A 15,557-nucleotide genomic window follows, 5' to 3' on the forward strand; every position below is an offset into this window, starting at 1 on the left:
GAGTCAACCAACTTGTGGCACCTCTCAGCTGTTATTCCACTCCATGATTCTTTAACAACATTCCACAATTCATTCACATTTCTTGGTTTTGCTTCAGAAACAGCATTTTTGATATCACCCCACAAGTTCTCAATTGGATTAAGGTCTGGAGATTGGGCTGGCCACTCCATAACATTAATTTTGTTGGTTTGGAACCAAGACTTTGCCCGTTTACTAGTGTGTTTTGGGTCATTGTCTTGTTGAAACAACCATTTCAAGGGCATATCCTCTTCAGCATAGGGCAACATGACCTCTTCAAGTATTTTAACATATGCAAACTGATCCATGATCCCTGGTATGCGATAAATAGGCCCAACACCATAGTAGGAGAAACATGCCCATATCATGATGCTTGCACCTCCATGCTTCACTGTCTTCACTGTGTACTGTGGCTTGAATTCAGAGTTTGGGGGTCGTCTCACAAACTGCCTGTGGCCCTTGGACCCAAAAAGAACAATTTTACTCTCATCAGTCCACAAAATGTTCCTCCATTTCTCTTTAGGCCAGTTGATGTGTTCTTTGGCAAATTGTAACCTCTTCTGCACATGCCTTTTTTTTAACAGAGGGACTTTGCGGGGGATTCTTGAAAATAGATTAGCTTCACACAGACGTCTTCTAACTGTCACAGTACTTACAGGTAACTCCAGACTGTCTTTGATCATCCTGGAGGTGATCATTGGCTGAGCCTTTGCCATTCTGGTTATTCTTCTATCCATTTTGATGGTTGTCTTCCGTTTTCTTCCACGTCTCTCTGGTTTTGCTCTCCATTTTAAGGCATTGGAGATCATTTTAGCTGAACAGCCTATCATTTTTTGCACCTCTTTATAGGTTTTCCCCTCTCTAATCAACTTTTTAATCAAAGTACGCTGTTCTTCTGAACAATGTCTTGAACGACCCATTTTCCTCAGCTTTCAAATGCATGTTCAACAAGTGTTGGCTTCATCCTTAAATAGGGGCCACCTGATTCACACCTGTTTCTTCACAAAATTGATGACCTCAGTGATTGAATGCCACACTGCTATTTTTTTGAACACACCCCTTTCAACTAATTGCCCAATTGCACAGCCTTAAGAGCGTGCATATCATGAATGCTGGGTCTCATTTGTTTTCTGACAATCTACTGAACCTACTGGTAACTTGTTTGCCACGTGGCAATAAAAAAATATACGAAAAACCTTGATTATTCTGGTTAGTCACATTGTACTGCTATTATTTTGAACAATACTGTATATTAAGAAACAGAATTCAATAATAAAAAATCAAAATATAAAGGAGAAACATGAAAAATAATGTTCCTCTCAACAGTAAAAGGACTATAATCTTTTAGCTATTAACTATCCATTAACAATATAAAATGAAGAGTAAATAAGCCTTTAAAATCAATACACCTGTTAACACTCTCAAAGAAACCCTTTCACCCAATGCTCCCTTTGTCAGACTTAATCTTCACCTCCTAATTGATTGATGGATCACTTCATTCTCAGTAACTCCAGGTGTGCTAATAACTCTGTAAAAGAAAGGTGTGTTTAAACACATGTCTTGATTTTGTAGCTTCAGGACCAGTGGAGATTTGAAAATAAAACTAGAGTTCATCTTCACAGTTCATAATCTACACTATAATAACAGATACATGTTCTAAAACCAAAACATTGGTACGGACAAACAAGCAAAGATATAAAAATTTAACCGGACAAGGAGAAAATGTATCAAAACTGTGGGTAAGAACAAGTATAAACGGCCCTGCTGTCCAAAAAAAGTCAGTCAGTATTTACTGATACAAACAGATTTGTCTGTGATAGTGATTATTTATTTTCAGAATGGATCTCAGACAAAAAGAGGCTGTATGCTAGACAAGAATTTATCTTACAGCTAACATTTTCTGAGATTTAACTGAATATCTTAATCCTCTTAAGGTTTTATGTTATCAACTTGCGCTTCCTTAGTAATAATACTGCATATTAAATACTGTTTCTAATTTATGTTTGCTATACATTATTAATGTAAACTTACTGTATGTAAGGCAAGTTTATGAAATTAATTGTTCTCGATGCTTGTCCTGTTATTACGCCAATGCAAAAAATTATTTAAAGCTAGAAACAAAACGGCGTTATGTTTGCACTGCGAGTAATGCAATTTCAGCTGCATGCAATAAGTCTTTCATCTTTTGAAACCAGTAAGACAATTCCTGTCATGGTGAAGAATAGAAAAGTATTTTAAACACCAGGGAAAATCCCAGGAATGAGGGAGCTAAGGTTAAGCGTGACATCAGGTGAGTCGGACATTGCTCTGAGAGAAACAGCAGACGCTGCCTCATCTCCAATCATCTTCAGCAGCGAGCAGCGAGGTATCTCTCATGTTTCCCCTGATGCCTCACATGTGTCCGAGGAGCTGCTGTATAATATCAAGATATTCCGGCTCCGGAGTATTATGGAATTAGAAGGGCAAATTAAAGTAAATTTGGTAAGCTGATTGTTCCTGAAATTTCAGTCTGAAATTTTCTGAATCTGTGACTTCTGATTAACATTTACAAATGTTACAGCTTTAAGAAAATATTTGTGCTTCTCTTAGACTTTTACAATGGATTTTTCTTAACTAATTTCATCTAAAGTACGTAAATACATTTAATACAATGTTTTAATGCCATGTACAATTGTTTTTACCTGGATTTCATGCTTAGAATAGAAAATCTTGTTTATCATGGCTCTAAAAAGCTATAAATGGGACACTGCAATGGGAAATATAACTTTGTACTAAAAAGACTTTGCTCAAACCACCATAACACAACTATCTACAAATTCTAGAAACAAATCAAACAGTTTCACTTAATTGTAATACTATAGGGTATAATATTTCAAACAACCACTTATATTTTCACTAATATTTTTTTAATCAGACTTTCTAGGGATGCTCTTGTTTGCCTCCTCTGGCAGATACAAGGGAGATTTTCCTAATATAACACACAGTCCCCCTCACATGCTATATGACACACAAGAGCTACAGTGTTTTTATAGATGTTGAGATGTTAGAGATTTTAAATAAGCAGAAAATTGCATTGCCTGCACAGATCTTCTCCATATATCCAGCAACGTTGGACGTATGAATCTGAATGAGACTGATTCAAACTATAAATGTTGGCTAATTTGTGAAGAAATTATGAGGAGGACACCAACTCACAGATCGATAAGTACTGTTCTCTTCAGTTCAACCTCCAGAACACAGATAGAGTTTTCAATTTCTCCTGTGTATGAGATCAAAAAACCGGGATTTGAAACCATCCGCTCTCCTAGACGCCTCCCACTGAATCAGTTGTATTGGTTTTTATACGAGATCCAAATTGGAGGTGACATAACATCGCCTGTTTTCTTTCAGCAGGCTGGGTAAACTCATACGGTGGGGGTTGGGCTGAGCCCAGGTGGGCTGTAGTCTGGTGGTGTCTGGTTGGGCTTGATGCCCCTTGACTTCATATATAAAATTAACTGATCCGGGATCTCGGCCAGGACATCCTTGGCAAGCCGTGCCATGCTCAGGACATGGTTTCCTGTCCTATCCATGTAGTCTCTGAATGGTACGAACTGCAGGCAGAGATAAGATTAAAAAGCAGTTAGCTATAGTGGTTTAATTTATTCCCTGAATAATTTTCATGTTTTTGTTTTTTCAAGTCTAAGTAACTGAAATACCCATGTAAACAATGTAACCCAGTTGTTCCACACACACACACAAATACTCTGGATTCTTTCATTATTTATAGGCTGTACAAGCGTTGTTGTTGTTTGTTAGCTTATTTTTTTCATGTGTGATGTTGCAGTGTACTTTGAATCTGAGATGTCTGTAAATGTAGGTCACCTAAAGTTATTCCTTTAGAAACTTCCCCAAAGAGTTATATTACTTTGACTCTGCTTTTGCTGAGAAATGCGTATATTTCATTCCCAACCGAAACAGTGATTATGAACGAATCAAAACTATCAGAACAATCCTGAATTACGACCACTTTTCACCATCAAATATTGTATGTGTGTGTGTGTGTGTGTGTGTAAACATATGAATTCATACATATACAAATATATAGTACATATGTACATACCTGTACAATATCCCTCTCCGCCAGCTTTCCTCTTGAGGATATTCTTACATCATCGCCGTCCAGTTCAACCATGGCTAAAAAGTGAGATCATCATGTTATCTGCCCTCCAGCCAATAAAACAATCTGGAGCCTTTCGCCCCAGCATGACACAAACATTCACCTCTTTGCTGGAACATTATGAAAAGCCAAACACAAATACTAAAAGCAGATGGTGAGACATGCTAATTATATTGAACAGCTGTGAGATCTGGGTGTTGACATCTGTTTATCAGTCCAAAACCCTAAACCTTACCAATTAGGTGACTTTTCATCCAGAAACTCTACTTTATGGGAATGCAAACTGTGGAGTTGCATTTATGCATTCAAGTTTTAAACCTCCATGTGGGAATACTATTATTAGCTGAGTTAATAGTTTAAAAACAGTAAGGAAGATGCTGAGTACAAACAGGCAATAAAGGATTATGTAGAACATTTTCTTCTTGTGTTTGCAATACATTAAATATAGTAAGAGTAAATAAAGAGAAAAGAAAATGGAGAATATAGCAGAAGAGATATAAAGATGAAACTAAATAACAATAATTTAATGTCTTACCGTCAAACTCAGCTTGGCCAACTCCAACAATAATAATGGACATAGGTAGTTTTGCCGCCTGAGAAAAGAAAACAGAGAAGATAAATTCTACTTCATGACGAACAGTTAACATACTCAGATACGATCCAAAAATTACTGTTTGATTATTCAGATTTCAAAATTTCTGTTAAGATCTTTCAGATTTACTGTAATGTACTGACCTATTCAACAACGAACAGTACAGAAAAAAAAAAAAAAAAAAACATCGCAACAACATTATATCTTGCACTTGTATTGGCTTAGCATCATTACAGTCATGGACAAAAATATCGGCACCCTTGGTAAATATGACCAAAGAAGGATGTGAAAATTAATCTGCATTGTTAATGCTTTTGATCTTTTATTTTAAAAATGCACAAAAAAATGTATCCTTTCATTGGATAATAAGAATTTAAAATGTGGGAAATATCATTATGAAATAAAGGTTTTTCTCAAATACTCGTTGGACACAATTATTGACAACCCTAGAAATTCTTATGAGTAAAATATCTCTGAAGTATATTCCCATTCATATTCACAATTTTCAGCACTCCAGCATGATTATAAACATGAAATTAACCAGCCATGGCTTCCTGTTTCACAGAAATATAAGGAGGAGGGGAAAAAAAGCCCAATTTCCCTTAATCATCCATCAAAATGGAAAAACCAAAGAATATATTTCAGATGTGCAGCAAAAGATAATTGAACTTCACAAATTAGTGAAGAGGCTTTAAGAAAAGAGCTACAGCAGTGAAAATTCTTGTCTGGAATTCAAATAGGACTGGCTTCAATGGTGAGATGAAACTAAACAATTAGCTTTTTAGCAGCAAACACTCAAGATGGGTTTGGTGCACACAGAGATAAAAAAGTACCCCTTGTGTACAATGAAATATATAATTGTATTTTTGATGTTGTGGGCCTTTATTTCTGCTGGAGGTCCTGGACATCTTGTTTAGACACATGGCATCAAATACAACATATAAAAAATCAGTAAGTGATTGACTCTGTTAGAAATCTTATAATGGGCCATGTTTGGATCTTCCAACCGTACAATAACCCAAACACAAACCTCAAAAACAACACAGAAATGGGTCACTGAGCTCAAAACCAAGCTTCTGTTATAGGCATTCCAGTCCTCTGACCTGAACCCTACAGAAAATGAGAGGAGTGAACTGAAGAGAAGCACCAACATGGAGCTGGGAATCTAAAGGGTCTGGAGAGATTCTGGATAAAGGAATTGTCTCTCATCTCTTGTCAGGTGTTTTCTAACCTCATCAGGCATTATAGGAGAAAAATAGACCTGTTAAACCGGCAAATGGAGGTTTCAAAAAGTATTGAATAAAAGGGTGCCGTTAATTGTGGCTTTAGAGAAAAACATTTATTTCATAGTGATATTTCCCCCATTTTAAATTCTTATTATCCAATGAAAGGATAATTTTTTTTTTAGATTTTTTTAAATAAAAGATCAAAATGATTAACAATGCAGATGAATTTTCACAGCCTTTCTTTGATCATATTTACCAAGGGTGCCAATATTTTTGGCCATGATTGTATATAACACATTATTTAACTGAATCATTTAGCTGTTTTACAGTCTAATAAGAATCTCATATAAATCACAAAACAAAAACTCTCCTTATGTAAAATACAATCATTTTAGGGTCAAATACAGTTTCATACATTTAATACACAGCTTGTGATAGCAGTAACAAAAGAAAACGAGTTGTCTATTTCCGAACATGTTAAGCCAGTCGGGTTTGAAAGAGCGCTGGGACTTTGACTGTGATGGCTTGAAAAGAATATTTTGACAGCGTGATTTTTTTCACATACAGTGAGGTGAAAGCCATGCATTATTCAGAACCCTCCTGGATCAACATTCTCTCTCCTTGCTAACTGTCCCTGTTCCTGATATGATGCCTGACTGACAGGTCGAATCCCATTTATCACAGAAGTAAAGAGTGAGCTAGCTCAGAGGCTGCTTACCAGTGACAGCAGATAACCAGAAAACCACAGGATATTCAGAGTAACAAAACTCACTTTCTCCCCAAAGAGACTTCCGGTGGTTTGAAATGAAAAAACAATTGCATATAATGCATCACACATGATCCCAGCTGAAAAAGGCTAAAATACAAGAAATACATACAAGAGGAAACATGATTTCTTTGAAATGTAATCTGAAGAGTTTATAATGAAATATACCTTTAATATATAAAATATATAAAGAGAGAAATATTAAAGGCTCCTGAGGGTCTGAATTTTAAAAGAGCTCCCACAGAGGGCCCGTGAAAGCCTGTTGAGAGGAATGAATAATTTGTCGAATAAAGCTGACTGGACACACACCCTCAGTCACACTGATAAGTTTGTGGGCTATAATGGAGTTAGAATTGGAATTTCACCGGGGGTCACACAAAAGCACATCACACTAGATGAAAAAGAGCCGCACACAAACACACACAAACAGCACAGCACAGCACAAACAAACAAACCCTAAACTGTGGGACCTGGAAAACTAATCAAACCAAATGAGTGATTTAGATCATTAATTACTACGATTCACAGATCGATTTCTTCAATAAACCCTGAGCTTTATGTGGGAAACCAAAAGATGGACTCTATAAATTGTCAGGCAGAATCAGCTAACTGCTTCTTTTAGAATTTCAAACCTATAGTGGAGATTAATATCAATAAATTAAATATATTTATATTAGTTTTCACTGTATGTTTCTTTGTTTCTGACTTTACTAGCTTTCAGTGAGGTTTTGTTTGTTTAAAGAATAATATATTAATTGGTACATGTTTGTGTGCACGTGCTGCGCTCCTTATGTGAAGTCTGTGAAGTCTAATACTCGCTGTCAAACAAGCCTTTTTGCAAAATGGAAATACTTGCTTGACTTTTTAATATTTACAGATAAGGAAAAAAACTTAAGACAAACGTAATAAGGTGAGGAAAACATGTCTCGAATTCATTAACAGCACACACAACTTACAGGACTTAAAGTAGCTCTGAACTTTTCACGTGAGATTGTAACAGCAAGGTATATGAACATTAACAGCGTTTTTCTATATCTCTTATACATGTTTAGTATGAATACCTTTATACTCATAATACATAAATAAATCAGGCAATAATTATTCTATTCACTTGTGTTGTGATGGGGATGGTATTGGTCCCAGGCAGTTTTTTGTCTACCAGTCAATCCCTGTCTGTGTGCATTGTGCAGACAGGACATTGAGTGCTTGGTGCCAATGGGCAAGGATTATAAAAACATATTTATGGGTTGGAAGTAGGTCAGCATTTCCGGAAATGCTCACGGGGGACAGAGGCGGTCATGTGTTAAAAGAAATAGAGCCGAGAAGATGAGTCTAAACAAACACATTTCACACACACTTCATGAATTCACTGCTCTATTTCCTGTAGGTCTTTCCTTCAAGTGCTTCTCTCGCAATCTCTCTTGCTCACTTGTTTGTTTACTTTCCCTCTCCCTCTTGTTTCTCCCTGTTTTCCTGACTTTTTTCATTTAACAAATACCTCTCTCAGCCATGAAATAAGTATGGATTACTGTGAATTATGTGATGTGACACATTTGCAGCTAGCCTGTAATAAACGCTGTGAATTAGTGTTTTTTTGTCCGCTGAGCCACATAACTTCTTTAGTGTATTCTAAAGTAGAATATATATAAATATATATATACTAAAATGTATTTGAAATACATTTGTTTTATGCTAATTGCTGAAGTCCAATTAAAGATATACTGGAGTAGATATTTGATCGTGCTAAAATGGAACTATTGCAAGTACACTTCAGGTACACTTATATTATCCAAAGATTATACAATCTGCATCAATAATGACATTAAAACACATTTTAGGCTTAATTTTAAGAAATGTATATTGTGCACAATTAGCACTCCAGGTAAAGTTTAATTAAAATTTTTATACCAGTAAGTCTTGAGCGATATTTCATTAAATATGTAAATAAATTTGAACTTCGTATGAAATAATAAAATTTTGAATATATTATTTTTTACTAGGGATGCAACATATTAATTAAAAGTGAAATTTTGAGGTAGAAATACTCTGAAATAATATATTTTTCGTAAAACATACTCCAATAATCCTTTTTTTTATTTACATGTTTAAAATGTTTTATATATTGTATATACTGTAAACCAAGACAGAAATACTGATTAAAATATTTACAGTGTAGCTGTAGTATATTAGATTTTTGTTTATTAAAACATTTATCCCTCAGTTGCTCTATGAGAATACAGATATAAGAGACTTACCTTAACCTTTGCTTCTCAAGTTTATTTAAAGATGTTTAGATATTTTTAAAGAGAAACAAGACTAAATAATGAGTAAAAATGGTAATTTTAGAATATAGAATTTTTGTTCGAAAAACACCAATGGTCAAAATGATTAATAACAAAAACCAATGACCATTCAGTCCATGGAATTAACCTACATCTCATTTCAGCTACTTCAGCTAGAATATATATAAGAGGCCAAGTCACTGTGAGTGCAGAGAATCAGCAGTCAGAGTGAGAGAGTGATACGAGAAACACTTCAAAGAGCTCATTTGTATCTAATCAGTTTTAAAAGACCAACAGAAAAAAGCATAAGAGTGGACTTTCCATAGCGGACTTCAATAAAAATCACTCAAGTCATAAAAACGCATAACGCACATGAAGTGTTGAAGTCATTCAAAGTGCATGAACCCGTATCAGTCAGTGCAGAAATGTTACCGTGTGACCGAGATCCAAAGCATGATGGGTAGAGGGTGAAGAAGAGACAGAGCAGCAGGCAAGATCTTAAAAGGAAGGTGTGGCTGTTTTAATAATGTGACTAAACAGTCGCAAATTCCCTTTAAATCCAGTCTGCTGGGTAACCATAGCAACGGAGACAGGCGAATCCCATTAGGTGCGGAGAGGACCTCCGGAAGACCCAAAAAGCACCTGAACTCTTCTTTGACTTTTCCTGGGGGGCAGTTGTGATGCAGTGTTGCACCAGAATATGATGATGTAAACAGTTTTTGAAGAGAGTAGGCGAGAGACAGAGAAAGGTCAAGGATAACTCACATTGACGATGGCTTCTTTAGTCTGAGCCATATCTGATATCACACCGTCTGTGATGATGAGAAGCACAAAGTACTGCGAGCCGTCTTGAACCGCTGCTGCATACCTGTGCCCAGTCACACACACATACACACACACAATCACATTTTCACATTAACAAACATATTAGCAGAAACCGTCATGATCCAAATCACCCAAATGAACCATAACCCAGTTATGAAAATCTGTTAATGCTGGTGCCGTTGATTGTTTGTTTTAACACTGCGGATGAATAATGAAAGAATGAGCATCCTCAGTGAACACTTAGAATTCAGCGCTGAGCCTCATGCATATATATATTTGCTCTGGGACGTCCCTGTGCTATTGACACAGCTCTTCTGCCTTCATCAAAATCCCATAATGCTCTTTGTGATGCAAAACACTTTACAGAAGCTATGACAGGAGATCTGGTCTCTCGGAGGTCTGCACACGGTCACAGCAACATGAAACAAATATGTTATGCTTGTTAAATCATCATTTTGACAATACGTACAATCACTATTACATAAGCTATAGTGTTCATGAGAACAGAAGCCTGTGTCTGCCTCAGAATACAAAACAGAAGAAGTCAAGTGCGACTTTTTGCAATTATTATTTTATTCCTCAGCTACACAATTGACACTTTATTCAAGAGTTCACAATTACATATAATCAGCTGAAGTATTATAATGCATATTTGGCGTTCTGTCCGGGGAAGGGCTCTGGGCCAAGAGTACCCCTCCCCACCCCACGTATATAAAAGTGTAAAATGAACTCTAGTGGAGGGGGATGCTGATTGCTGATAAACCGTCAATGGAGACAGGTAGGCTAAGTCAGCTGTATTTATACCCTAGGGTTGATTATCTTAAATGGGCTCCACCTGTGCTAATTAGGCTAAGTGTCGTGCTCCTCCCGAATCTTGTTAATGAAACTACATTAGTTCACAATTGTCACTTTGTTGCACATAATTGTGATTTTATATCTCACAGTTGTGACTTTCTCGCAGTTGTAATCACTTTTTTAGTTTTTACTATTTCTTGCAATTTTAACTTTGATTCTCATAATTGCAACTTTACATCTCACGATTTTTACTGTTTCCCAAAACTGCAATATTATATAGTATATCTCACATTTGTGACTTTCTCAGTTTTCTCTCAATTTCAGCTGTTTCTCATAATCGGGACTGTATTCACTTTATTATCACTTTATATTTTATCTCTGTTTCTCAATTGTTTTTTTCTCACAGTTGATACTGTTTCTCACAGTTTCAGCTTGGTTACACAATTACAATGCTTATATCTCTTGTTACTTTGTTTCTCACAACTGTGACTAAATATTTCATTTGTTTCTCTTTCTCTGTAACATATGACTATTTTTCACAGTTGCGACTTCACATGTCAAAAACTGGTTTTATTTATATCTGACAGTTACTAGTTTTATTTTTACTCCAAGGTGAAAACTGTCCTTCATACATCAATACCCGGGACAGCCTGAAAAATATGCAAAGAGAAGCAGCACCCTAAACAGTGAGCTTAAATGTAAGGGCACATTAGTGACACTATTAGTGATTACAGCAACACATTTGTGTGACCAGCATGAACACGGTGTGAAATCTGTGTGGGAGAATCTTTCACCCTCAAGCCAAATTCCTGGTTCCTATTGAACTGACTATATTTGGCCTTAAAATTCACCAAACAATAGAAAATGTGACTATGATAAAAGATCTCCTAAAGATCATCAGTTGTGTTCTATGAGCCCCTGTTTTTCTAATATTTAAGATGTCGACTCTGGCTATGAAGTTTTAGCCAACAAGTCCCAAAAAATAAACTGTCTGCACACTTGAAATCCTTTAAACATATTTAATCACCAAGCTTTCGGTCAAACAGCCATACCCTGAGGATGGTCGTTTGACCGAAAACTTGGTGATTAAATTAGCTTAAAGGATTTCAAGTGTGCAGACTAGGGAAACCCGGTATTAAACTGGCCCCGGGCTAAATTATGAAAGGCCGTAGTATCAGTAAGATCTGACGGCATCGGTTCTGCTTTCGGTACTGGAGGGAAAAAAAATAACTTATACTATGTATTTTTGCTTAATAATGTTGTCGTGCACATTTTATCTCGCCAAACATTTCTAATGTGCGATCATATTAAGACGTTTGTCTGTGAGATCTGCAAGAACTCGCATGTACGCCGCGGAGGCTGTCTGTCAGTCACACACACACAACAAGAACGAGCGCGGTACACGCATAACAGTTTCAAAACTCCCGCTTAATACAAAGAGTGACGATTGCGGAGAGAGCAAAACATTCCAAAGTGTGGTTATACTTCACTAGAGTTAATGCTGACAACCCTCGTTGTCATAAGTGCAGAACAATATTTACATGTAAGGGCGGAAACACAAGCAATCTGTCAAAGCATCTTTCAAAAGTGCATTATGTGTATCGACTGCCTAGCTAGCTCGTCTCTGGTTGTTGCCCCATCTACGTCAGGTATGTATGCTAAAATCATGTTGAATCAACGTTGTTCACGTCATTTAAAATAAATGTAAAATCTGCCTGGTTTGCTAACCTTACGTAGAAATTCTGTTGAAAAATGAGAATGAAATCAACATATTTTCTACTTGTTTTTAAAATTCCAAATAAGGAAAAATCAGTATATAAATGTAAACATTTATTTGGCTAACTTAAATGCACAGCACCTTAAGTTAGTTTACAAAATAGCCAATTGCCACATTTTGCAACCTTTTTATTATATATATATACTTACACACATATATATATATATATATATATATATATATATATATATATATATATATATATATATATATAATTTATTTTTAGTTTTTTTTTTTTTAAGCTGCAGCTACTATGAACCAACCAACTCATAAAAAATAAAATAAAGAAATGTTAATTCTGTTCTCAAATTGTTCTTAAAAACACACACACACACACACACAACACAAAGTACCGATAAGAATACCGTTAAAGTACCGGAATGTTAAGCAGTATCGGTAAGAGTAGTAATACCGTTAAAACCTTAACGATACCCATCCCTAGTGCAGACAGTTTATTTTTTGAGATTTTCAGTCTTGTTTGTCTGGCACCTTGGTGGTCGTGAGTGCGGTGTCCTTAGCCAACAAGTCCCAAAACAGATGAAAATGTGATCTTTTGTTTTTCCAAAACTGTAAAGGCAAATCTCAAAATAAAGTCTGTCATGACTAACATTTTTGCTTGACTGAGCAAAGGCCATTTAATAGGACCATTTTCTATTCATTTGAGTGTAGAAATCAATCTCAGCACTGGTTTACACAGGATAAGTTTCCAACTCTGCCAGCATGCTCCTTTGAGCAAATGCTATTGCATTTTTCTTACCTTGCTACATGGTTGATGACAGGAGCAAAATTGGTGGGTCCGTAGAGCTGGACAGTCTTCAGGCTCTCGTGGTAAGCCTCTAGGATACCCTCCATCCCATTGCAGTATGGGTTATCTACATTACCATTCTTCAAAGAGAACACCAGAGATCAGTTAACACTATGCCTCTACTATCAAGGCCAACTCAGCAGACTTATCAGAACATTTGACATTTCTCAAGATATCCATCATTATTCATTTGAAAATAAAACTTTAGAGCATAGAGTATTCATTTGGGTGTCTATGCAATAGAATTTGCGCCACATCAATGAATTTTACTGTGGATCAATTGATTTCAATGGCGATTATGCGTCTCAGGCTGCATACTAAAAAACAATTTTGCACATTCATATTCTTTAAACGTACCATCAAAACTTTCTCTAGTGTGGCGGCCTTAGGGATCTCAGAATCTGTTCGGTATTTTATGATTCATCATTAGATAATTATTCATGCTCTAAGGACAGTGATACTTGAAAAGTGAAGCAGCAAGAATGAAAATGAACAGTCATGATCCTAAGTTCCAGCACAGGGAGAAGGAGGTGGAAGGAGGAGTAGCTGACGGAGGACTAAAAGAGAAAGAGCGAGCGAAAACTAATTAAGAGACTCAAAATGCTCAACGAGATGAGGGTTTGGCACACACACATCATGAATGCTTGGGTAACGTTAATGAGCAGGAGTGTCAGGAGAGCCTTATTTACACATTAAACAGATTTAACCGAGCATTTCTAATTACAATATCACCAACATATGTGCAAACAACTAAATAAATACTTCAAAACAACCATACATACCCTCACACATTAAAATTCACAAACCAACATTACTCAGAGTGTCTAAATATCATGGCACGCATTTAGGATTCAAACAGAAATGACTCTGCATGTGCACCAGCTAGCTGTGAAATCCACATAATCTATCATATCTAGGAAACAGGTACCAGGGGAAATTCATGGGAAACCCGGCCATCAGGAGGAAGCTTGGCTCCAAAGCCCAATGCAGGAAACATCTTATCGCTGTCATAGTCCTGAATGATCTCGCCCACGGCCTTCAACGCCATGGCATACGCGTTCATCTGATAGGGGTTCATGTAATGCAGGGAGGTAGACTGAGAAGGGTTCCCTAGAGTTTAAAGAGAGAGACAAATCATAAATTAAGGCAAAATCTGATTCTGTCCAATCAATCAACCAACCAATCCAATCAACACTGAAAAAAAATGATCCTTACCATTGGACGCAGTGAAGTCAATGGCCACTGTGAAATGGATCTGAGTGCTAGAGAGAGAGAGAGAAAAAGGAGAACGTAAGAATATCAAATGAAAGAATTTCAATATAAGCTGACATTTTCACACATTACAGATGTGAGAACCTGAGGGTGAGGCTTAACAAAGGTGATAGATCCTGATTCACCCCAAATTGTGGCACAGATCACATTTCCAGCTTGAAAACACTCCAATGTTTCCACTCCCGCTGTTCGAGAGGTTGGTGTAATTACCATCCGCAGCCCTGCACTGTCGTCTCTCTCACCTGACAGGCAGACAGCCAACCACCCGCTCAGCAGCCAGACGTTCCTCACAATCAACTCTGCCTTGTGGCCAGATCCAACATCTATGTAAACCCACTTCTTGTTCCTCATTTTTTAAAGGGCAACAGTGAAACTGGTCTCAGAACAGCAGTCGAGGAAGAATTCCACATACAAAACCGCCAAACATCACATATTTGGTCACAGCTCCTATGCTCCTATGTTCCAGTGGGAACTCCCGTTTAGTTCTGGATTACTGATGCTTATCATGCAGAGAGACTGGCTGGAGGACAGTACATTCACTAGACACAGTATGGAGCCAGTGATTACCCACTGATTCTGATAGCTAGAGTTCAATGGGCATCAGTGCACAGTGCAGGGACGTATCTTTTAAAAAAACAGCCCTTTGGATAACAATTTCATTCAATCAATCCAAAGAAGAAATTTTATAATGTATATCAGTGTATTATATACAGTGGAGTCCAAAATCTACAAGTAAAAATGGCATATTTTTATACATTTTATTTTTCATTTAATAACTTATTAGTCACAAAATATTTATTAGTATTATTATTTTTCATTTTCACTGTTTCAGTTTATTCCAGGTTCAAGATACTGTAAATTTCACTGGAATTAAAGCAATGCTCCCATGGCACATAAATAAATAAACAAAAAAATAAAAATGTCCCAGTTAGTTTTCTACTGTCGTATCTCAATACAATGTAAAAAATAATAATAATAATAAAAAAAATGAATACAAATAAATAAGCATAAAAACGTAAGCATACATAGGTCCAAATATT

General features: G+C 36.4%; 1 protein-coding gene across 2 annotated transcripts in view; it reads right to left on the reverse strand.

Moving 5' to 3' along the window:
- Positions 1-2,935: 2,935 nt before the first annotated feature.
- Positions 2,936-15,557, reverse strand: part of LOC113085839 (copine-5-like) — a 65,850-nt gene continuing 53,228 nt past the window's right edge. For both annotated transcript variants that reach the window (XM_026255274.1, XM_026255273.1), the window contains 7 exons: positions 14,461-14,507; positions 14,174-14,355; positions 13,198-13,325; positions 9,809-9,911; positions 4,713-4,770; positions 4,121-4,194; positions 2,936-3,611 (listed from right to left, as the gene is read on the reverse strand). In XM_026255274.1, coding sequence (XP_026111059.1) covers positions 3,423-3,611; positions 4,121-4,194; positions 4,713-4,770; positions 9,809-9,911; positions 13,198-13,325; positions 14,174-14,355; positions 14,461-14,507 — 781 coding nt within the window. In that variant the 3' untranslated portion in view covers positions 2,936-3,422. The remainder of the gene's footprint in view (positions 3,612-4,120; positions 4,195-4,712; positions 4,771-9,808; positions 9,912-13,197; positions 13,326-14,173; positions 14,356-14,460; positions 14,508-15,557) is intronic.

The sequence above is a fragment of the Carassius auratus genome, unplaced genomic scaffold (assembly GCF_003368295.1).
Source record: "Carassius auratus strain Wakin unplaced genomic scaffold, ASM336829v1 scaf_tig00042427, whole genome shotgun sequence".
Classification (NCBI taxonomy): Eukaryota; Metazoa; Chordata; class Actinopteri; order Cypriniformes; family Cyprinidae; genus Carassius; species Carassius auratus.